At 34.2% G+C, this 22,863-nt stretch overlaps 2 protein-coding genes across 3 annotated transcripts; one reads left to right on the top strand and one right to left on the bottom strand.

The window, feature by feature from the left end:
• Nucleotides 1-909: 909 nt before the first annotated feature.
• tollip (toll interacting protein) lies at nt 910-14,186 on the bottom strand. The gene is made up of 6 exons (XM_073836914.1): nt 14,020-14,186; nt 11,455-11,604; nt 8,322-8,504; nt 6,099-6,251; nt 4,552-4,648; nt 910-1,502 (listed from the first exon to the last, which is right to left on the bottom strand). The coding sequence occupies exons 1-6, from the start codon at nt 14,050-14,052 to the stop codon at nt 1,282-1,284; spliced, it is 837 nt and encodes a 278-aa protein (XP_073693015.1). The 5' UTR covers nt 14,053-14,186; the 3' UTR covers nt 910-1,281.
• Nucleotides 14,187-15,441: 1,255 nt separating this feature from the next.
• On the top strand, nt 15,442-21,427 carry slc35c1 (solute carrier family 35 member C1). Of its 2 annotated transcripts, XM_073837374.1 has the most exons (3): nt 15,442-15,483; nt 15,936-16,435; nt 20,573-21,427. In XM_073837374.1, the coding sequence occupies exons 2-3, from the start codon at nt 15,967-15,969 to the stop codon at nt 21,142-21,144; spliced, it is 1,041 nt and encodes a 346-aa protein (XP_073693475.1). In that variant the 5' UTR covers nt 15,442-15,483; nt 15,936-15,966; the 3' UTR covers nt 21,145-21,427. The 2 variants fall into 2 exon arrangements, with proteins under 2 accessions (XP_073693475.1, XP_073693474.1); XM_073837373.1 differs by lacking the exon at nt 15,442-15,483 and having other exon boundaries at nt 15,839-16,435.
• Nucleotides 21,428-22,863: the final 1,436 nt, after the last annotated feature.

Raw genomic sequence — 22,863 nt, forward strand, 5'->3', positions numbered from 1 at the left:
TACATCAATGAAAAGTTATTTATCCAGCTTTCAGATGATGCATAAATGTCATTTTCAAAAAACTGACCCTTATGACTGGTTTTGTAGTCCAGGGTCACATATTGCTCCCGAAAACTATAGCCTTTTGATTTTTGTTTACATTTATGAACTTAGCTGAGACTTTTATCCGAAGCGATTTGCAATAGAGAAACAGCAGCAATTCATCACAGAGTTTATTATAAAGCTAGATTAAGAAACAAGCTAGAGGAGAAAAATAAGATAGAAGAGTGCGATTTACTTCAAAACACTACAATGATTTTAAGCACAAGGTCTTGCAAATGTACAGGCAATGTGCGTCATATATGTGACCCTGGACCACAAAACCAGTCTTAAGTCGCTGGGATATATTTGTAGCAATAGCCAAAAATACATTGCATGGGTCAAAATTATTGATTTTTCTTTTATGCCAAAAATCATTAGGAAATTGAGTAAAGATCATGTTCCATGAAGATTTTTTGCAAAATTCCTACTATAAATATATCAAAATGTAATTTTTGATTAGTAATATGCATTGTTAAGAACTTAATTTGGACAACTTTAAAGGTGATTTTCTCAGTATTTTGATTTTTTTGCACCCTCAGATTCCCGATCTTCAAATAGATATATCTCGGCCAAATATTGTCCTATCCTAACAAACCATATATCAATAGAAAGCTTATTTATTGAACTTTCATATGATGCATACATCTCAGTTTTGTACAATTTAATCTTATGACTGGTTTAGTGGTCCAGGGTCACATATTTGCCAATATCACTGGCCAATATTAGGAATTATACACTTCACTTAATAGACATTCTGTGCTTTCAGCAACCTGTCATTGCAATGGTCATAAAGTTGTTTGTGCACAAATAATGACATTAATTCTGATATACTCTGATATCTCTTTAATAATCTTCAAAATAAATTATATTCATATACATTTATATAACTAAAGTCATACAGATAAAAGCATAATATCAAACATCTTTAAGACATAGGATCACTACAATACAGATATGGTATACTGCCCTCAGCGGACATATGACAGGTTAGTCCTTTGCAAAAATCCTCTACATTCTCTATACCGTTCCAGAAACATTCATTCTGAATGCTGATTTAACAAAGACAATTAAAAGTTTGTGGTTAGATTTACTTGCTACTATTAAGGGTTGATAGACTTCAGTGTGCATATTTACAGGGACTTTTTTGGTATAAAGTTTTACATTGTTGGTACATTTAAGCACTAGCTGAGCGCTCTGCAGTTAAAGCTCCTCGGCCATCTGTAGCAAGGAGTTTATGGCAGCATCCTTGTTGCCCTGTTGGGCCTCCAAAACGGTGCGGATCACCTCCTTGTCCAGGTTGGGGAACATGTCCTGAAGGGCTTTAAGGTCTTCTTCACTGCAGGGGGCGCTCTGTGTTGTGACAGCAGGCACGGCTGGCATTCCCATGGGCACCACACCTTGGTTGTACATACCAGGGACACCTAAACACACATTAGGATAAAAGGTTTTGTGTTAATGTTTTTTTTTTTTTTATTGTCATTAACCCTTAACTGTCACTCCCATTTTTGAACGGAGACGTAAAAATGAAGAATTCAAACTTTAATAATTCATGAACGAAAACATTTTGTGATGTGATTTTGATGTATATTTTCCATGTTAAATGCAATGTCTGATTTTAAAATGGTTTTCAAAGGATGAATTTTGAGATTAAGTTTGCTCAACTGATATATAATTTCTTATGATTTCTAATGTGTGACAGGGAAAAAGTCAACAAGGATGTCTGTTGGTGACAAAGATCAGAACTCCTGTTATGAAGGCAACCATTGAAGATAATTAATTTTACTCATTCAAACAAAAAAGCCCTGCATATTTCATAAGTCTTACATATTAAATAAAGGATTTTTTTTTTTTAAATTAAACTGTTTATTGAACCTTTAGACAAAAACATTTGTGTATGTTTTTTGTTGAGTATCAAATTTGATACATCAGGCTTTTATGGCTCATATAGTATGATATGAGAATATGGTGAGCATGCTTTAGGGGAAAAACAGCTCTGTTTTATTCAGAGACTCAAACGGAGCAAAACCATTTGGTGCAGATGCTGATATTTACACTGCCGTTCAAAAGTTTGGGATCAGTAATGTAAATGTAATGTTTAAAAAAAAAAATCTCTTATGCTCATCAAGTCTGCATTTATTTGACCAAAATTACAGAAAAAAAACTGTAATATAGCAAAATGTTATTACAATATAAAATAATGGTTTCTGTTTAAATATACAGTGCCTTGCGAAATTATTCATACCACTTCATTTTTTTCACATTTTGTTATGTTGCTGCCTTATGTTAAACTACTTTAAATTAATTTTTTTCCCCACATCAATCTACACTCCCTACTCCATAATGGCAAAGCAAAGAATAGGTTTTTAACATTTGTGCAAATTTATTAAAAATAAAAAACTGAAAAGATCCCGTTGCATAAGTATTCATACCCTTTTCTGGGACACTCGAAATTTAGCTCAGGAGCATTCATATTGCTTCTAGATGTTACTACACTTGGAGTGGAGTTCAAATTCATTTGAATGAGTCTGATTTAGAAAGGCACACACCTCTCAGAAAAGGTCTAACAGCTGAAAATGCATATCAGAGCAAAAACCAAGTCCTGAGGTCAAGATAACTGCCTGTAGAGATCAGAGACAGACTTGCGTTAAGGCAATGATCTAGGGAAGAGTTCAGAAAAAAATCTGCTGCATTGAAGGTTGACAGAAGCACTATCCATAATGGAAGACGACTGGAACAACTAGGACTCTAGAAAATGTTCAAGCTGACAGAGATGGAGAGGTGAAAAGGTGAGGCAAAGAATGGCAGATAATTGCCAAATGCAGATGTGCAAAGCTTGTCACATCAGACCCAAAAAGACTTGAGGCTGTAAAGGTGCTTCAACTATGTACTGAGTTAAGGGTATGAATACTTATGCAACGGGATCTTTTCAGTTTTTTATTTTTAATGAATTTGCACAAATGTTAAAACCTATTCTTTGCTTTGCCATTATGGAGTAGGGAGTGTAGATTGATGTGGGGAAAATGTGGGGAAAAAAGTAATTTAAAGTAGTTTAAGGCAGCAACATAACAAAATGTGAAAAAAAAATGAAGGGCTATGAATAATTTCGCAAGGCACTGTACTTTATAATATAATTTATTCCTGTGATTCAACGCTGAATTTATCAGCCATTACTCTAGTCTTAAATGTCACAAGATCCTTCAGAAATCATTCCTATATGCTGATTTATTATTAGAATTATCTATTATTTTTTATGGAACCTGTGATACATTTATTTTAATTTTTTGGATTCTTTAATGAATAAAAAATTTAAAAGAACAACATTTATTTAAAATGTAAATCTTTTATAACAATATAAGTCTTTGCTATCACTTTGTATCAATTTAACACATCTTTGTTAAATAAAAGTATTCATTTCTTTCAAAAAAAAAAGAAAGAATAAAAATGTACTGACACCAAACTTTTAAACAGTAGTGTATATTGTAAGAAAAGATTTCTATTTTGAATAAATGTGGTTCTTTTAAACTTTTTATTCATCAAGAATCCTAAATAAGTATTACAGGTTTCAACAAAATATTAAGCAGCACAATTGTTTTTATCATTAATAGATAATAAATCAGCATATTAGACTGATTTCTGAAGGATTGTGTGACACTGAATACTAAAGTAATGATACTGAAAATTCAGCTGTGATCTCAGGAATAAATCTGATTTTAATGTATATTAAACTAGGAAAAAAACACGTTATTTTACATCATAATACTATTTCACAATATTACATTTTGTTCTGTATTTTTGATCAAATAAATGCAGTCTTGATTAGCATAAGAAACCTATTTAAAAACATTAAAAATCTTTTGAACTTGAAAAATCTTCCAAACTTTTGAACAGCAGTATATATTGCCAACAAGTAGGATGAAATTCAGATAGTTTGTAATGTAAATCAATGAGATCTATATAATATAACAGACTACTTAAAATAATATTAATATCAGTTGTCAGTCTGTATCTTCAATATTGTCTAAGCAAGATAATATTTAAATGCTTAGTTTTATGATAAAAATGTATAATGTGATGCAATTCAATGACATTCCTCAAAAGCCTGATGATCATATTTGATACTTACATTTTAACAAGATTTTTTTTTTTTTAAATGATGTCTGGATAATCAAGTAAACCTGAGTTCAGTCCAGTAAGTCATCTTGAAATATTACTAAGAATACAAAAGTAATTTTACAGCAAAAAGACACGTGAAGCATATGCTAAAGGTGGACGTTTGTACAATTATACACAAAAAAACGTTGATCATTTTGATCATTTAGAGGCCTTAGAAATTTGCGTACCATATATGACACAGTAGAGATAAACATGATGAATGGCCCCTAAACTGAATTTATGACTACTTCCTGAAAATAAAGCAGTAACTGATCGATTGCTTCATGCCTATTTATTGTGTGACGATGTTAAACAAACCTGCTATGGGCACATATCCAACGCCTTGTTGATAAACGGTAGGCATGAGAACCACAGGCTGCGGCTGCATCTGCATCATCATTCCCGCTGGGATAGACTTGGACAAAAAAAGGGAAAATAATTTATAGGCATCTTCTTTTTTTGAAAGAGCTACTATTCTTACACTTTATACCGGTTTATAGTGCATGCACTTTCTGAATTTTCATGCGTGTCCTCAACAGTCATTTGACTCAGGGTGTCTACAGGTTTGACCAAGTTAAATTTAAGACATTTTAAGACTTTTTAATACCATTTTCAAACAAAATTTAAGACCAAATTGAAAGTCCCGCAAAAGTCTAGCACAAAACTATGAAGATATTTTAAATTATTATTTTATTTAACTGATTATTCTTGGGAATATTCAACAGAAAACACTATTCCAGAAGAAGAAATTATTTTCTATTCCATGACAAAGTCAAGGCTCTCACACACTTTGAAGCCAATGTAACAGTGTAACAAACACGGATTTTGAGTCATGGATCGGATCATTTTTCGGATCAGAAAAAAAAAAAAAAAAAGTTTGTTTTTTCCTAATTACTGAATGCTTACTTTAGGTAGGCTACTTCTCATCCACAGCAAAAACTACTAGCTGAACTAAAGTTCAGTAACAAAACAAGAACAATTACACAAATGACAAGTGTAAATGAATACAACATAAAGTTAGTAATAAAATCAATAACACTAGTATTCAGGAGGGGAAATTTAATAATTAATTGTAAAATAACTAGTGTTTCTCACTGCAGGTATTTATAGGACGCTGTCTCTTTAAGGCCAAATGCACGAACCGAATACTGGCACGCATCTCTTTCTCAGCTGTTTCGGTTCACTGAAGACATAAACGACTGTTAAACAGAATACCAAAACGGGTATTAAGACATGACTTGGTATGTACGTTTCCGTTCAAATAGCAGTTAAAGAGGAATCAATCTGTGTGAATCGCGCCGCGCGCCTCTCTCTCCTCTCTCTCTCTCTGCGTGTGCTCGCGTCAGGTGTGTGCGGCAACGTAAAAACGTGCTAATTATAAACTTTTACTCTATGATGGTTAAACTTAACAGTTAATCTGCGAATCAAATGCGTGTAGTTGGGCGGAAACCCGCTAAATCTGGCAACACTGAGGCGTTGTCAAGCAAGCGCGTGTCTAGCAACAGAACAGATTTAGAACCTGCGCAGGAGATTCTCCTCAAAACGATAAACTTTTCCTTTTCAAAGTGTAAAAAATTTAAGACCCTTGGATTTAGATTTAAGACAAATTAAGACATTTAAAGGCCTTATTTTAGGACAACGGAATTTAAGACTTTTTAAGACTTTTTAAGGATCCGCGGCCACCCTGTGACTGTTCACACTGAACAAATGCAGCATGACACAATCGCAGTCCAGTGAACAGGCATACTAATTGCAATTGCATTGGTTTACAACTTCACAAGCAAAACGCAACAACTTCTCTCTCGTAAGGTCAAGACATGCCATAACAGTTCATGCGCAGGAGTATTTTGTGAGTGAGGACTTACAGCAAAGGACATGACAAGATTAATCATGCCTTCTTTGTCATCACCCTGCCTTCCGCTCAAGCTGTACCATTCATCCACGACGGTCCCCTCTCGCAGGCTCTCTGGGATCGTCACGTGTGTCCATGCGATGCGATCATCCATGGAAAATGCTCTCTGTCCACCAACACAAAACAATCATCAGTTAAAAGCACTTACTGCGATTTCATGCAGACTTTTGTTTGCATTTGCTTGCTAAAATATAAAACTATGTTTATTAAGGTGATGTTATTACAGTGAAATTACACAAATAAGTGATGAGTAATATTAATTAATCAAATTTACTTACTATAGGGTTACATTTATGATTAGGGTATGATTTGGGGTTATTTTACTTGTTAAATGTCAACTGGTCATGAAAAACAATAACTGTTAATCAATGTGATGCATAACGGTTAAAAAAATTATATACATGACAACAGATTAGGGCTGTAACGATTTCGCAATTCTATTCCGAGTATTCGATTTAAAAAAAATCCTTGATTGCATTTTGCCCGTGTCGAGTAATCGGCAAAATACCGGAAGTGGTGCATTCCACATATGTGACCCTGGACCACAAAACCAGTCTTAAGTCGCTGGGGTATATTTGTAGCAATAGCCAAAAATACATTGTATGGGTCAAAATTATTGATTTTTCTTTTATGCCAAAAATCATTAGGAAATTAAGTAAAGATCATGTTCCATGAAGATTTTTTGTAAAATTCCTACTGTAAACATATCAAAATGTAAATTTTGATAAGTAATATGCATTGTTAAGAACTTAATTTGGACAACTTTAAAGGTGATTTTCTCAGTATTTAGATTTTTTTGCACCCTCAGATTCCAGATTTTCAAATAGATGTATCTCGGCCAAATATTGTCCTATCCTAACAACCATAATCATACATCAATAGAAAGCTTATTTATTGAGCTTTCATATGATGTATACATCTCAGTTTTGTAAAATTTAACCTTATGACTGGTTTTGTGGTCCAGGGTCACATATTAAACCCATTTAAAATGATAAAGCATAATGCTATTAAAAATTTGCAAACGCTACGATTCAATTAAATATATATATATATGCGATGCATGTTTAAAATATGCGCTTTAATTATTTACATGCGTGTAAGGTTTCACCAGGTTTGTAAGGTATAACATTTATAACACTACACAAACACAGGAAAATACATCTGTACATCTCTATATGCTAACTGTTCATAGCGATTTCAAAATAAAAGTTTAAACCCTTGCCCTTTGTGTTTACACGTTTTGATGTTCACATATTCAACAAATTACAGTGCCTGCAGGATTTCTGTCGTAAAGAAATGACCAAATATTAAAGATTAAGTGGACATTTGAATGAAATGTTTGTTGAGTCAATATTAAACGAGGATTAAACAAATATTAAAGTTAAAAAAAAAAAAAATCTTTAGGCCGTTGGCGCCCTCTGCAGGCATTTGTTATAATGCATAACATACATTAGCTTTACTGTTTATAATACATTATGTATTTGAACAGTTTTGTTTAATAAAACTACTTGCTTTTGATACTTTATTTGAACTTATTATTATTGCCTCGTTGCTATTACATATGTACTTAAGTCAATAGTGACAGCCCTACAACAGATTACAGATATAAAACAATACCAACAACACACAATAAAAAATAGATATGCTTTGAACAGATTTCACATTTGTGTGGCTATAAATCACATGTACAACATTTAACTACATTACCATTAAATAAAGCTTTAAAGAAACTTCTCAAATGATTTCTAATACCAACTAAATCTGAGCAAAGCAATCATGATTACCAGTTTTTCCAGTTTTTAATGAATTAAGCTATACTAAAATGCCTAGACTTTTAGTTAACTAAAATTGAACTAAGAAAGGTTAGGTTAATGTTGACTAAATGTGATAAAAAGGACATATGACACAAGAATAAATAAAAAAAGAAATCTGATAAAATTAACATAATTTTTAACTAAGTAAGAGGTAATGAGAATGCTGATATACAGCATGCAGCATAAAAAAATAAAACTATATACACATGTATGCGTTTTCTTTTTTTGCTTCATGTAACCAGTGTACAAAAGCAGTTAAGAGCATTCTGTTATTTATAGCTCAGATGAGAAAGAGACCAAAATAAAGCAGATAGATTAAGGTGATGCTAGAATGAAACCAAATGAAGTGATTTCAGTCTGACCTCATCAAAGATTTCCAGATAGAAGGAGTCGACCCCGGGCGGGACAGTGGACTGGATGACTTTGTTCCAGCGAGGGTTTTTTGCTCCATTGTGGGCAGTAGGAGTCTCATAGACGGCGTAACCAAGTCGAATCCTGCAGTAAGGGTCCATGCGTGTCATCCCATAGTTCTTTGCAAGCTTTGCCTGTGAAAAAAAGGTTAAATTTGGGCTTCAAATATCCAGTATAATCATTACACACTTGAAGTCGCAGATGCACAAACACGAAAACAGTTGCAATGAGTCATGTTAAGCCAAAATGTTTTGCACAACTAGCTAAAATGCATTGCTTAAGTAACTGCTCAATTAATGTTACAATCACAGAAGGATGTTAGTAATGGAAATAACTTAACATTGTTATCATAATCATATTTTTAGACCTTTTACCAAGTTAGTCTCTGGAGAAAGCAATATTATGCGTAGAGGATTTGCCTGAAATTATAAGCCGTAATCATTCATTTCTTACAAAAACGCAGCTTTTGATTTCACAAGACATTAACTGATGGATTGGAATGGTGTGGATAACTTGTGGATTGTGTTTTTATCAGCTGTTCAGACTCTCATTCTGACGGCACCCATTCACTCCAGAGGATCCATTGGTGAGCAAGTGATGGAATGCTACATTTCTACAAATCTAATGAAGAAACAAACTCATCTACATCTTGGATAGCCTTAAGTTGAGTACATTTTGAGTACATTGATTCTACAGTCAATAACAGCTCAAGAAAAAATGGCCCAGTATGGCAATTATTACTTTAATGACTGGTTCAATTAGCATTAAATCATTCAGTTCATTTCACAATCTGATTCATTAAAAAGTAGGGATGCACCGAAATGACACACTGAGCTGAAGACAGATTACCGAACATGGTTTTTCCCCATGTATTTTGCCAGTTTTTTTTTTTTCACCATTGCATAAATTAAACAGCCAATATTTGCTTTTTACAGTTTTGTCTTGATTTTCAAAACAATTTAAAAATATTTCTTTAACTAAACATTTTTAACATTCTAGCAGACATTATAGCCTACCAACAAAGCACAATTTAACTTAAAATTAATAAGTTAGTAAAATAATATTCTTTAGCCATTTTTAAGACCCACTTCTTGAATCAGGCATGTGTTTTTAAATGTACAAATAAAGAGTTGTTAAGGTTGTTATCGTTATTTTGCGTTACTTTATTTTATTTTACAAAACAACAGTAAAATTACAATGCTAACATTTATGAAGGTTGACTTTTATTTTGGCGGAAACCCGCAAGACCTCAGTACTACTTTATGCTGACAGCAGCAGATTTATGAACGATCCTCATCACAGATTTTCCTTCTGCTTTGGACTTTGAACCCTGGCTAAGGAGCTTGTGCAGCGCTGTCAGAATAAATACAATTTGTGTTTGTATTAGACAACGTAACGTTCTGTAGTTTACTTACTAATGGATTAAGGCTAGGGATGCACGATATGAAAATTTTTTACCGATACCGATAGCCGATAATTAAGTCCTTCTTGTGGCCGATACGTTCATATTTTTATATGATAATTTTGTGCACCCAAGAGAATACAAAATCTGAGATAAACTAATGAAATGTATATTACTGTATATATCTGGGTCTAACAATCATAGCAAACATCAGTCCTGACTCTTCAAAAATGTTTTTATTTTTTGTGTAAGGCACCACAATTCTAAATAAATAAAATGCTTTGACATTTGTCAACCTGGAAAAAATGAAAAGTGCATCATGGAGTAACGTCACATGTCCAAATGTCCGTTAAAGCGTCTTATTGATCATATTATGAATGTGTGCAGCAACCAAATCGTACAAGGCGGGGAATAAAACATCAGAATCGAGATAAAAACATCAACTTTTCAGAACGCCGCAAGCCCAACGCAGGTCATGTGACATGAACCAACCAATCAGCTTCACCCGTTCCCTTAATAACATTGAAAGCACTGCCAAGGTGGAGAAACAGCTTATCATAGCTGTACAGGAATAACCATTTTTAAATAAATTTAATAACAGAGCTACTGCAAGCGATTTTTAATGCTGAAAATCCATTTATCCTTTGCTGAAACTTCTGTGTCTTTATGGAGAGCGCAGGTCATGGTTGCTTAGCAACGGCAGACGCCACAGTAGAACAGGCTACGGAGCGGTTTGGAAAGAAAGAGAAAGCGTCGCGTCTAGTGTTTTCCACGCGTTTTTAGGTGCGACATGTGAACGGCCCCTAAAACAGATTCACCGCGATGATGACCTCTGTAGTGAGATTTGTTGTGTTAAAACTTGACGGCTTTTTACCTCCTCTCAGAATCCTTGCTAAACATGTGTTGCAAACAGCAATAGCATCGTCCTCATCTTCCACCGCGAAAAACTTCCAGACCGGCGAAGACGATGATGACGACACAGATGATGACGTATTAAAAGCGACAAAGTCCGAGAGTCACTGCAGTTTACAGCTGCAGTCACTTGCACTCGGAAAGCAGATGAATCTCAGATAAACCAGACTGATTGATTGATTTACCAGCAAGAGTACTTTATCGGATCGGATTTCATTTATTTATCGGAGTAATAAAAATTACGTAATTTTTACCCATATCGGTCAATAATATATCCGTCCGATAAATATCATGCATCCCTAATTAAGGCCATTTTGCCATTTCAGTCATCATACAGTAACCAGCAACAACCAGCCCTTCCTCTTCTCATGGAAGACATGCATTGTGATACTACACATTTTCGTGCTGTCGGTGCTTGTAATGATTTTTGCATCTTTCTCAGACAGTTTTAAAGGCTTCCAGACTGCCGACATGTTTGCTGCATTAGTGTGCGCCTCTATTAGATCACGTCACATCATTGTTCGGTGTAATTTATTTTGCCTTTTCACTTATTCCACCGGAAAAACTGTTTTTATGCTATTTTCGGCCGAATAATTTCGGTTGCCGAACATTCGGTGCATCCCTATTAAAAAGCACTGCCTTAAAACTATTTATTCACAAACTCACTATTACTTTCAATATAATGAAGAACAGTGTGTGTTTTCTGCAGCAGTAATGTAGTAATGCAGAACAGCTCTGTAAGTCTGAATACATAGTTGATGTAGATGTACCTGTACGACAGTGATGCTGAGGCGGCCAGCTGTTCCTAAAGCTCCTCCGTACTGCAGCTGTCGGGCCGCCTGGGCATCTAACTGCACCTGCTGCTGCTGCTGTGTGGGGGTGATTCTCAGGAAATCCTGAGGCAGCTCACCAATGTAGACCTGAACACAGAATAACAACAGTTTTTGATTCTGCACAACGAATTATGACACTTCAGAATCACAAAAAGAGCCTTTTGTACATGTAATTACTAATCATTGCTTCTTTGACCAACTCAAGTTAGTGGTCAGTGTTGGGGAAAGTTACTTTTAAAAGTAATGCATTAAAATATTGAGTTACTCCCTAAAAAAGTAACTAATTACATTACTTAGTTACTTTTTATGGAAAGTAATGCGTTACGTTACTTTTGCGTTACTTTTTAAATCTGGGCAGGGCTTGCTTGTTTGTTGTTAATATAAAAGGTTCTATTTTTTGCAAATGTAAAAGCCTTTTCACACCAAAAGCCTCAGGCTTAGAGAAAAGTAAATTCACGTCTGTACAGTAGACCGCAGAAGAAAAACTCAACTCTTCAGCAATAAAAAAAGGAAAACAGATACTTATTAGTATGGATGAATTGGATCACCGAATTACGGCAGCAAACACATTGGTTAATAAAATGGGATTAAATACACAAAGGATATTTGTATTTTTTAACATATTTAATTATTGCAGGTTTGCGTTGAATTTCACTGTTTTTACTCATTTTGAGGAATACTGTATCTGTTTTTTTATTTGGCATGTTCACATTTGAATACAGTTGAATAGCTGAATTTTTAATAAAGACAGAATGCCTTTCTGTAGCCATTATTTAGAGAAACAGGGCAACCCTATTTAACCCCATGTTAAATGGAAAATCAGGGTGATGTGCCTCTTGATAAAGAGATTGATTTATCACAATTTTCATGAAGAGATTCTATAATGTTTAGCAATGCATCTATAAATAAATAATGCAAATAATGGAAAACATACGGGTGTTCATTTGAATCAAAAGCATGATAAAAGTGAAGAAATTCAATGCAACCATCATCTTCTATTAGATGCCTATACTCTAAAAGTACATTGCTATTGAAGAACCTACACTTCATTCTGATAATTGCTTATAATTTTATGTGATTTTTTTTTTCTACAAGCATGTTGTTTACTAATGTAAGTTGTTTAAAATTGTGCATTGTATTTGGGAATTAAAAACAGGGCACAATGTACTCTTTTAGAGTTAATAGAAATGTTAATTAAAACAATGCATAATGTTCTTGCAGAATTATTTTTGGGTCAGAGTGAGAGGGAATGTTATATTTCTTGCTTTTAAAAAAGGAAAGAATGATTCTTTAAATTATTCCCATTTCCCAAAATGACTTAATTTAGTTGAACTTGTATTGTACAAATTATCATTATTAGTAGGTGGTGTCTTATTGTAACAGGCATTTATTTCTATAATTATGTGACTTGACCCTAAAATATATATTTTTTTATGGTATCAGCAAACCTATACTTATACTGACATATATTTTCATTATAATAACCAAAATGAATAAAGCTTTAAACATCTCACAACATATGCTTAGAATAAATACATTTTCATTTTAAAATATATTAAAGTAAGCATAATAAAGTAAATGACACAAAACTATAAACATAACAATTTATATAAAACAAATACATTAAGCAATTTAAAAATAGATTTTTGCAATAATTTTCAATATCCAAATTACAGAGATCAAATAACTGTTTAACAGGGTAGATTGTCTGTTATCATTTAAAGAATATTTTTATTGTTTATTGTCTCTGTGTTGACTCTTTTCTATTTAACATTTCCAAAAGCTGACCAAAACACGGTTGAACATGGTGCAATTTTCTTTTTAAACACACCTTTAATAATTTCTCTGTTACTTTTTTTTTTATTATTATTAAAAAACTTAAACATACAAGAACAAGGAAACTGGAAATTGAACATTTCTCTGTTACTATTGTATATTAACACTGACTGGAAGTGTTTGTTAATATGTCATACGTCAACTTCCCGTTACTGTGCTAAATCACGAGCCTGATATAACGATACCATGCATCAACTGTAACTCCCTTAGACTTTTAAAACCACATTTACGACAAGAATAACGTGCATGCAAGTAATGTATGAAATAAATCGACTGTTTAGCTCCACAGGAATACAAACAGATCTTTAAAGTCTGGAATAAAATCATATTTGTTAACATAGCATTACAATTGCCTTAGGTCGACATAGACGATCTCTAAATGGAAATAATCTCGACGTTTCTGCAGCAGAAAGTCAAGTACTGACATACGTACATAACGTTACTTATTTTGGTCTTTTTCGGTAGTGTGCATCAAAAATTGCGATGTTTAGTCGCCACTTCATCTGTAACATCATGTAACATCAATATATGCATATTGGCATGTTGCTAATTCTGTACTGCGCAACTTCCCATGTTTGTTTTTAATAGGAAAAATCATTCTTATGCTGCTTGAGCAAGCTAGCATGTTGCGTACTGTTAAGAGTGTATTTACAAATCAGCTCTTACCTGTCCCCTTTGGGTACTAATTGTTGTTGCCATCCCGAAGTTATTAGATAACGGACAAGGCCTGTCTTATATTTCAAATAAGCAAAATACAGTAATAATTACGTCAGAATGCAGTGATATCTAACGATATGCATCAGCGAAGCTCACTACCGGAAATAAGCAACCACCCTCTCAGACTCCGCCCCTTTCTGAACTTCAGAATAAAAGTCCTTCTGCCATGAAGAATCCCTGCAATAATTTCCAGAGCCATTAATCTATTTTCATGGTAATAATTCCTATAAGCAAAGGAAAACTAGACATATACCCCCGGTTTCACAGACAAGGTTTAAGCCTAGTCCTAGACTAAAATGTAAGTCTGAGCTGTTTCCACTGAAAGAGACTTACACTGACTCATCTTAAAATATATCAGTGTATTTGTTTTGTCTCAAAATGCACATCAGTGATATTTTTGCTAAGCCCATTTATAAAAATTACTTAAATGTCCTAATTGAACCATGACCTAATCCTGGCTTAGTCTAAGCCCTGTCTGTGAAACCGGGCCATAAATATCTAAATTAATCTAAAAAATAGATAAATATTAAGTATAAATATATATTATGCAGTCTACTTAATCTAAATACTAAATGAATGCTAAATAATAAATAAAAATTGAGGGAAGCTACATATACATAGCTGTATTTGTTTAGAATACACTGGAAAGCCACTGGAAATTAACGTTAATTAATGTAATGTTTATTTTATCGGCCATGTCATAGAATATTCACAATAAAGTTATTAAAAGTACACTATTAGCACTGATTAAGTTAAGTATAAGAACATTTCAAGTAGTGACAAACTTCAAAATTCATGAGCCCATTATAAACCATTATATAGTCTTTCTGAGGAATTTTCGCCATTAAAAAGCATCGTTTGAAATTAGTAAATGTTTATTTCCCATAGCTCCAAAATGCAGAGGTGCAATTTAAAATCATAAATGACATTTATACAACTTCTAATAAATGTAGAGCATTTTATTGCAATTTTATACAGATATTTTGGAAGGATATATGTACAAATGGGAGCATAATAGCCGAAAATATTTATGTCACTCCCTATTTCTAAGAAAAAATATTGTAAATAATATTTAAAAAACACACATATATACACATATATATATGCATACATGATACTTAAAATACCACCTCAGTCTAATGCATTTAAAATTATGCAATTTTATAATTTGTTTCTTTTAAAAATTAAAACAGAAATGAGCTTTCTAGACAAGTTTAAACTTTGTAACAGAACTTGCGCTTCTTTTATCTGTCTGTGACTCATAAATATATTTTTTGTTGTTGTTGTTTCATTGTAATAATAATGCAATACGGTAGGTTGTCTCAAGGGAAAGGAGGAGTTGAAAAATAAAAACACTTCCTGCTTCAATGTGCATTGCAAATGCTAGCAAGCAAATGTCACATGCCCAGGAAGGTAAGACTCAAGCATTAAATTTGTACAGATTCTTTCATTTTTTTAACGTTACAAACGTAAAACTGTAAATTATTTTATTATTAATGTTTACGTAAGAGAATAAACGTATAGTTAAGCATCAGAAATGCTCTTATAGTATTTGTTGGTGTTTTTTATTTACTTAAATATTAATTATTGGACGTATAAACAATAATACGATAATTATCTGATTGTGGCAGCTTATATGTGATAGCCTGATCAAATATAATGGTTTTAGCTTGATAGCTGTATGACTTTACTCGGGTGAGAGTATCCCTTTAAGAAATCCAACACGGAACCGGGAAGTTGTCGTTTAACTCATGGCTAGTTCAGAGGATCACAGGCAGCCAACGCGAAATGTTTCTGTTGTTATTATGAAATAACTAATGTTCATTTGCATTGTTCATCTTCCTTTATTCTTGAACCATGAACAGATCCCAACTCAAACGATCCAGAATCTTAAGAATGGCTTTCACAGACTCCACTCCGGACAAAGAGGAGCCCTTCTTTATGAGAGCGACCAAAATCGGTTTGGTTGTGGCTCTTTACTGGTTCATTTCGATTTCCATGGTATTTCTGAACAACTACCTGTTAGACAACAAGGACCTGGACGCGCCTGTCTTCATCACATTTTTCCAGTGTGTTGTTAGTGTTGGACTATGTTGGATCATGAACTTTCTCTCTAAATTATGTCCTGGATTTGTGGACTTCCCCTCTTTGAAATTTGATTTGAGACTATCCAGAGAGATTTTACCTTTGAGCGTCGTGTTCATCGGCATGATCACATTCAACAACTTGTGCCTGAAATATGTGGGAGTTGCCTTCTATACTGTTGGCCGTTCGCTTTCCACTGTATTTAACGTTGTCCTGTCCTACGTGGTTCTGAAGCAAACAACGTCCTTATACGCTGTGCTTTGTTGCGGAGTCATTCTAGGTGAGTATCAGCCTCTTAAAGAGACAGTTCACGCCAAAATGAACATTTCTCACCCTATGAATCTATATCTTTTTTCAGAACACACACAAACACAAGCTATTTTGAACAAATATCATCAACCAAACAGTTGATGGTAGCCATTGACTTCCATAGTATTGGAAAATACTATGAAAGTCAATGGGTACCGTCAGCTGTTTTCTGACATTCTTTAAAATATCTTTTGTGTTTGGCTAAAGAAAGAAAAATTCATACTCGTCATCCTTCTCCCCCTCCCCATCTTTCTTAAAAAAATATTACAAAATCACTTTCAGGGATAAAATGTTTTTGGAGGTGAATCAGATGCTTAAAGAGACAGTTCACACCAAAATAAAACTTTACTCACCCTCATGTCGTTCTAAACGTGTATGAATCTCTATCTTCTGCTGAACACACACACACAAAAGCTATTTTGAATAAATATCGTCAACCAAACAGTTAATGGTAGCCATTGATTTCCATAGTATGGGAAAATACTATGGAAGTCAATGGGTACCGTCAGCTAGATTCTGACATTCTCCAAAATATCTTTTGTTTACTAAAAGATAAAAATTCATATACGTCACCTTTCTCCCCCTCCCCATCTTTCTTAAAAAAATACTAAATCACTTTCAGGGATTTTTTTTTTTTTTTTTAAGTGAGTATCAGCCACTTAAAAGACGCTCAAGTTTAGGCCAAAATGAAACTTTATTCACCCTCAACCTGTTTGAATGTCTTATTTTCTGCTGAGCACACATACAAAAGCTATTTTGAATAAATATCGTCAACCAAACAGTTGATGGTAGCCATTGACTTTCATAGTATGGGAAAATACTATGAAAGTCAATAGGTACCATCAGCTGGTTTCTGATATTCTTCAAAATATCCTTTAAAAAAAAAACGGAAATTCATACACGTCATCCTTCTCCCCCTCCCCATCTTTCTTAAAAAAATATTACAAATTACTTTCTGGGATAATTTTTTTTGGAGGTGAATCAGATGCTTAAAGAGACAGTTCACACCAAAATAAAACTTTACTCACCCTCATGTCATTCTAAACATGTATGAATCTCTAACTTCTGCTGAACACACACACACACACAAATGCTATTTTGAATAAATATCATCAACCAAACAGTTGATGGTAGCCGTTGACTTCCATAGTATGGGAAAATACTATGGAAGTCATTGGGTACCGTCAGCTAGTTTCTGACATTCTTCAAAATATCTTTTGTTTACTAAAAGATAAAAATTCATATACGTCACCACCTTTCTCCCCCTCCCCATCTTTCTTAAAAAATTACTAAATCACTTTCAGGGATTTTTTTTTTTTTAAGTGAGTATCAGCCGCTTAAAAATACTTAAAAGACGCTGAAGTTTAGGCCAAAATGAAACTTTATTCACCCTCAACCTGTATGAATGTCTTATTTTCTGCTGAGCACAGATACATTTTGAATAAATATCGTCAACCAAACAGTTGATGGTAGCAATTGACTTCCATAGTATTGGAAAAATACTATGGAGGTCAATGGGTACCGTCAGCTGGTTTCTGACATTCTTCAAAATATCTTTTGTGTTTGGCAAAAGAAAGAAAAATTCATACTCGTCATCCTTCTCCCTCTCCCCATCTTTGTTAAAAAATATTACACAAAAGCTATTTTGAATAAATATCATCAACCAAACAGTTGATGGCAGCCATTGACTTTCATAGTATGGGAAAATACTATGGAAGTCAATGGGTACCGTCAGCTGGTTTCTGACATTCTTCAAAATATCTTTTGTGTTTGGCAAAAGAAAGACAAATTCATACTCGTCATCCTTCTCCCTCTCCCAATCTTTCTTAAAAAATATTACAAAATCACTTTCAGTAAATTCTTTTGGAGGCGAGTATCAGCCACTTAAAGAGACAGTTCACGCCAAAATTAAACTTTATTCAGAGTCATGTCAATGACTAAACCTGTATAAATGTCTTATCTTCTGCTGAATATACACACATACAAAAGCTATTTTGAATAAATATCGTCAACCAAACAATTGATGGCAGCCATTGACTTTCATAGTATGGGAAAATACTATGGAAGTCAATGGGTACCGTCAGCTGGTTTCTGACATTCTTCAAAATATCTTTTGTGTTTGCCACAGGAAAAAAATTCAAACATGTCACCCTTCTCCCCATTTTCACATTTTTCTTAAAAAAAAAAAAAAAAAACATTTACTAAATCACTTTTAGTTTTTTTTTTTCAAGTGAGAATCAGCCGCATATAGAAAACAGTTGCCAAAATGAAATTTTCCAAAATTTCTTCTTCAGACATTCCTCTTTAAAAGAAAAGAAGACTTTTTGCAAATTGACCCACATTAGGCTTTTGACCATTAAAAATGTGTACAATTGAACAATTTACCCCTGGTGCCATGTTGAAATTCCAATATCTCTGGAACCAAACATGGCCTTAAAAATGAAGATGCCGAAAGGAAATTTTGTTAAGACACAAAATCTAAAAGGGCATTAAATGTCTTCAATACTTCTTGAGTTACAGACATGCAAACTTCGTAGTAAAAACTTGAAATGTGCCGTTTCCCCATTTTTGAATGGTCACCATTGGCACATAATGTAAAAAAGATGGCTAAGTAAGGGATAATGTACAGGCAGCCGGTAGTTATCGCAGAAATAAGCCCCGACAGTGTGATCAGGACCCGACCCGACGCGACACTGAAGGGGCTTATTTCTGCGATAACTACCGGCTGCCTGTACATTATCCCGCTTATTACACGGCTACTTGCCACATAAGGAAAAAAAACTGGACATGAATATGAATTTGAAACCTTTTATTGGCATATTTGTTTTAAATTAACATTTTTATCCTTCCGCGAAACGATATAGTACCACGGGACTAACATTCAAACTATGTACGTTAGTAAGACAATTTAAATAGATTAATGTCGAAATTTTCCATTGTTAATTGTGGTTGTCCAGTGTTTGTCACAAGATGGCGCCAAACGGTAATCTTTGCTGGCACGGAGGGATTTTAAACATACAAGTAGTACCGGCTATGCGTTATTACTTTGGAGCGGTGATTATTTGAAAAGAACGAACCTGCAAATGTCTCAACTGACCAATCAGAATCAAGCATTCTAAAGAGCCGTGTAATAAAGTCAGCATATTTTACTAACAGACTTACCAATCTCTGTGTAAAAATAACATGACGATGCTGTCATCTTTCTGACCTAATTTTTACCCCCTGTTACTTGGCTCTGAATCGCAGGTGAAAATTTCCATTTTGACCCCCCTCTACAAAATAGTGGCTTATTTAGTAAATATTAATCCATGACATTTAATATTTTGGCTTTCATGACTATACATGTCTATCTTTCTTCAGAAAACATATTAGCAAAATCTAAAATTTGACTTGTCACGGAATGACCTTATAGTTATTTTGGTTGCACTTATTTTACAGTATGTGCACTTATGTGTACTTGCAGCATATGTAAAAATACTGTGTAGTGTAAAATAAATGGGTTAAGGTTAAAACTGATATAGTGCTACTGTTGTCTTTATAGCTACACTGTAAAGAAAATCTGTAGAAATTACAGTATTACTGGCAGCTGGTTGCCAGTAACTTACTGTAGATTTTAATTTATGCTATTTACTGGCAACAGTTTGTTCAAAGTTAATTGAACATTAAACATTAACAAGTCTTTATCTTTACAGAATAAAACTAAAATAACAGCCTCATGCAAAGCATTCTGGGAACCAAAATCTGAAGGAAAAAAACAGAAAAAGGTTGATGAAGGTTTCTGGTTCCCAGAATGCTTTGCAGTAGGTTGTTATTTTATAGTTTTATTCTGTAAAGACAAAGACTTGTTAATGTTTAATGTTCATTTAACTTTGAACAAACTGTTGCCAGTAAATAACATAAATTAAAAATCTACAGTAATTTACTGGCAACCAGCTGCAGAACTACAGCAATTTTTTTACAGTGTACAGTAATTGATGTAAACAGGCTTCAAAAGTTAGAAACCAGCATTCATACCTAGTTAATGAGAATACTTTTTTTTAGCAACTATAAAGATCCCGTTCATCAACAAAAGAGATATGCTCAGTTTGTGCTTTGTTTTTTGCCTCAGGTGGATTCTGGCTGGGTGTGGACCAGGAATCTGTCGCAGGTTCCCTTTCTTGGACAGGCGTGATATTCGGCGTACTTGCCAGTCTTTGTGTATCTCTCAACGCCATTTACACAAAAAAAGTGATGCCGGTGGTGGATGGAAATATCTGGAAGCTCTCCTACTACAATAACCTCAATGCCAGTGTACTTTTTATTCCACTTATTGTCATTTTAGGCGAACTGAAAAGCTTGTCTACGTTTAGCCGATTGACGCATTTAGATTTTTGGGGGATGATGATTGTGGGGGGAATCTTTGGCTTTGCCATCGGTTACGTGACAGGACTTCAGATCAAATTCACCAGTCCGTTGACGCACAATGTTTCGGGCACAGCCAAATCCTGTGCACAGACCGTGTTGGCGGTCCTCTACTCGGCCTCCAGTAAGACTTTGCTCTGGTGGACAAGCAATATGATGGTGCTGGGCGGATCCTTCGCCTACACCTGGGTCAAAGGACTCGAGATGAAGAAAGTCGAAGTGCCTCCGGAAACACAAAACACAAGCAGTCAGAAAAGTAAAGAGGATGCAGCGGTGTGAAAAAGAGTTTAGGAAACACTGTGTTGTAGAATCTTTCTGTTCGGCACATCTATTTATACTTGTTTATATTTACATGGGCATTTGAATGTTTGATGTATATACATTTACTTTGTAGTGTAAAATATACTTATTAAAACCGGTTTAACAAAACTCTACTTATTTAATAACACAATATACAAACTGACATTTCTGAGTAAAGTAATGCATTTACCTTTAAATTTCTTATTCTCTGGCAAACAAACAAAAAAAAAACTTTGTACTTGAGTTTTTTCATTAGCTAGTTCTGTAGCATCACTGTTGAAGAGTAATTAGCTGGTGAAGAGGATTTATTAAAGGTTTTCTAATATGACTATTTAGGGTCTTAATGAGTCTATTACATAATTCAGTTCAAATTTCTCAATGGTAGTGTAAAAACTCTCTTTTTACCTTGTCAAAAGCAGCCCTTTTTAGAGCAAATTATTCTGTTGCATGTTCCTTTAAATGCAAATGAGCACTGCTCGCCCTGCCCCTCTCTGCTGTGTGGATGATGAGCTGTAATGTTTACTTTAGACACTTTTAGCAGTGAAACTTGCTAACTAGCACATTATTAAGAAAGGCCATTTGCAAAGATGCGTAAAAACCCTTATACTCACTTCTGCTGTGGGTGAAGCTGCATCAGGAATGATTTGCACGAACATAGACGCATTTGTAGATCGGGATCTGCTCTTTCCTTTCAAAAACGAAAGTAACGTTAATCCTCTGCATCTTCAGCAGTTCTGATGTCAGGAGTAAATGACAACTGCTATGTTCATTATTACATCCAACAATAGAACACCTCAATCTCTCAATTAGAGTCTTCCTCTGCACCTGAGTCACGCAATGGCGCTTGAAGTCGGACAGTTTCAGCTCGGTGAGGGCGGGGCTAAGGTAAGGCGCTCATGTCAATCAAGTATTGTGGGAGTGGCCTCTGTCTGTGTGTCATCACATTGAGGGTGGTTGTGTACACAAATTGCCAACGTTCAATCAACGTAAAATTGAGTTTTGCATCCAATGACCCCTTTAACGAAGATATCATTGTGCATAATGTTTGAAGCGGAAGTCATAAGAAAAGTCAGTAGACCAAGAACATTTTAAAATGAGTGGTTCATTCATAAATTCATACAACCTTACCTTCACGCTGTGGAAATACATACGGAAGACAGAAGACACAATGAGCGCCGCTCTGAAAGGGGTGGAGCTACATAAAATAAAGTCAGAATTGCAAGAAAAAAGTCTGAAAAAACATCAACTGTGACAAAGTCAGAACTGTGAGATAAAGTCGCATTTACATTTTTTATTATTATTTTCTTTATCTTGTGATGGAAACAAGTTTCCGTAAAGAAAAACATTGTTGAAATCACTTTCAGAACTTTTTTTTTTGCCCCCGCTGACAGCCAATCAGAATCCGCTTTTAAAGCAGCAAGTGAAAAAACTGTATGTGCTTATAATAAAAAGAACAATATTGTGCATTGTGTGGATGCTAATATATATATATTATAGGTATTGTTCTTGGTGTGAATGGATTATTTTCCCACTATCCTTCAGGTTAATTTGCATTAGATGTGGCAATGCATTTTACTGGTCACACTTTATATTAGGTAGACTTAACTATGTACTTACATAAAAAAATAAGTACAATGTACTTATTGTGCTCATATTGTATTGCAAAACACTTTTGCTGCTATTGACGTGGGAAATGGG

The sequence above is a fragment of the Garra rufa genome, chromosome 3 (genome assembly GCF_049309525.1).
Source record: "Garra rufa chromosome 3, GarRuf1.0, whole genome shotgun sequence".
Taxonomy (NCBI): Eukaryota; Metazoa; Chordata; class Actinopteri; order Cypriniformes; family Cyprinidae; genus Garra; species Garra rufa.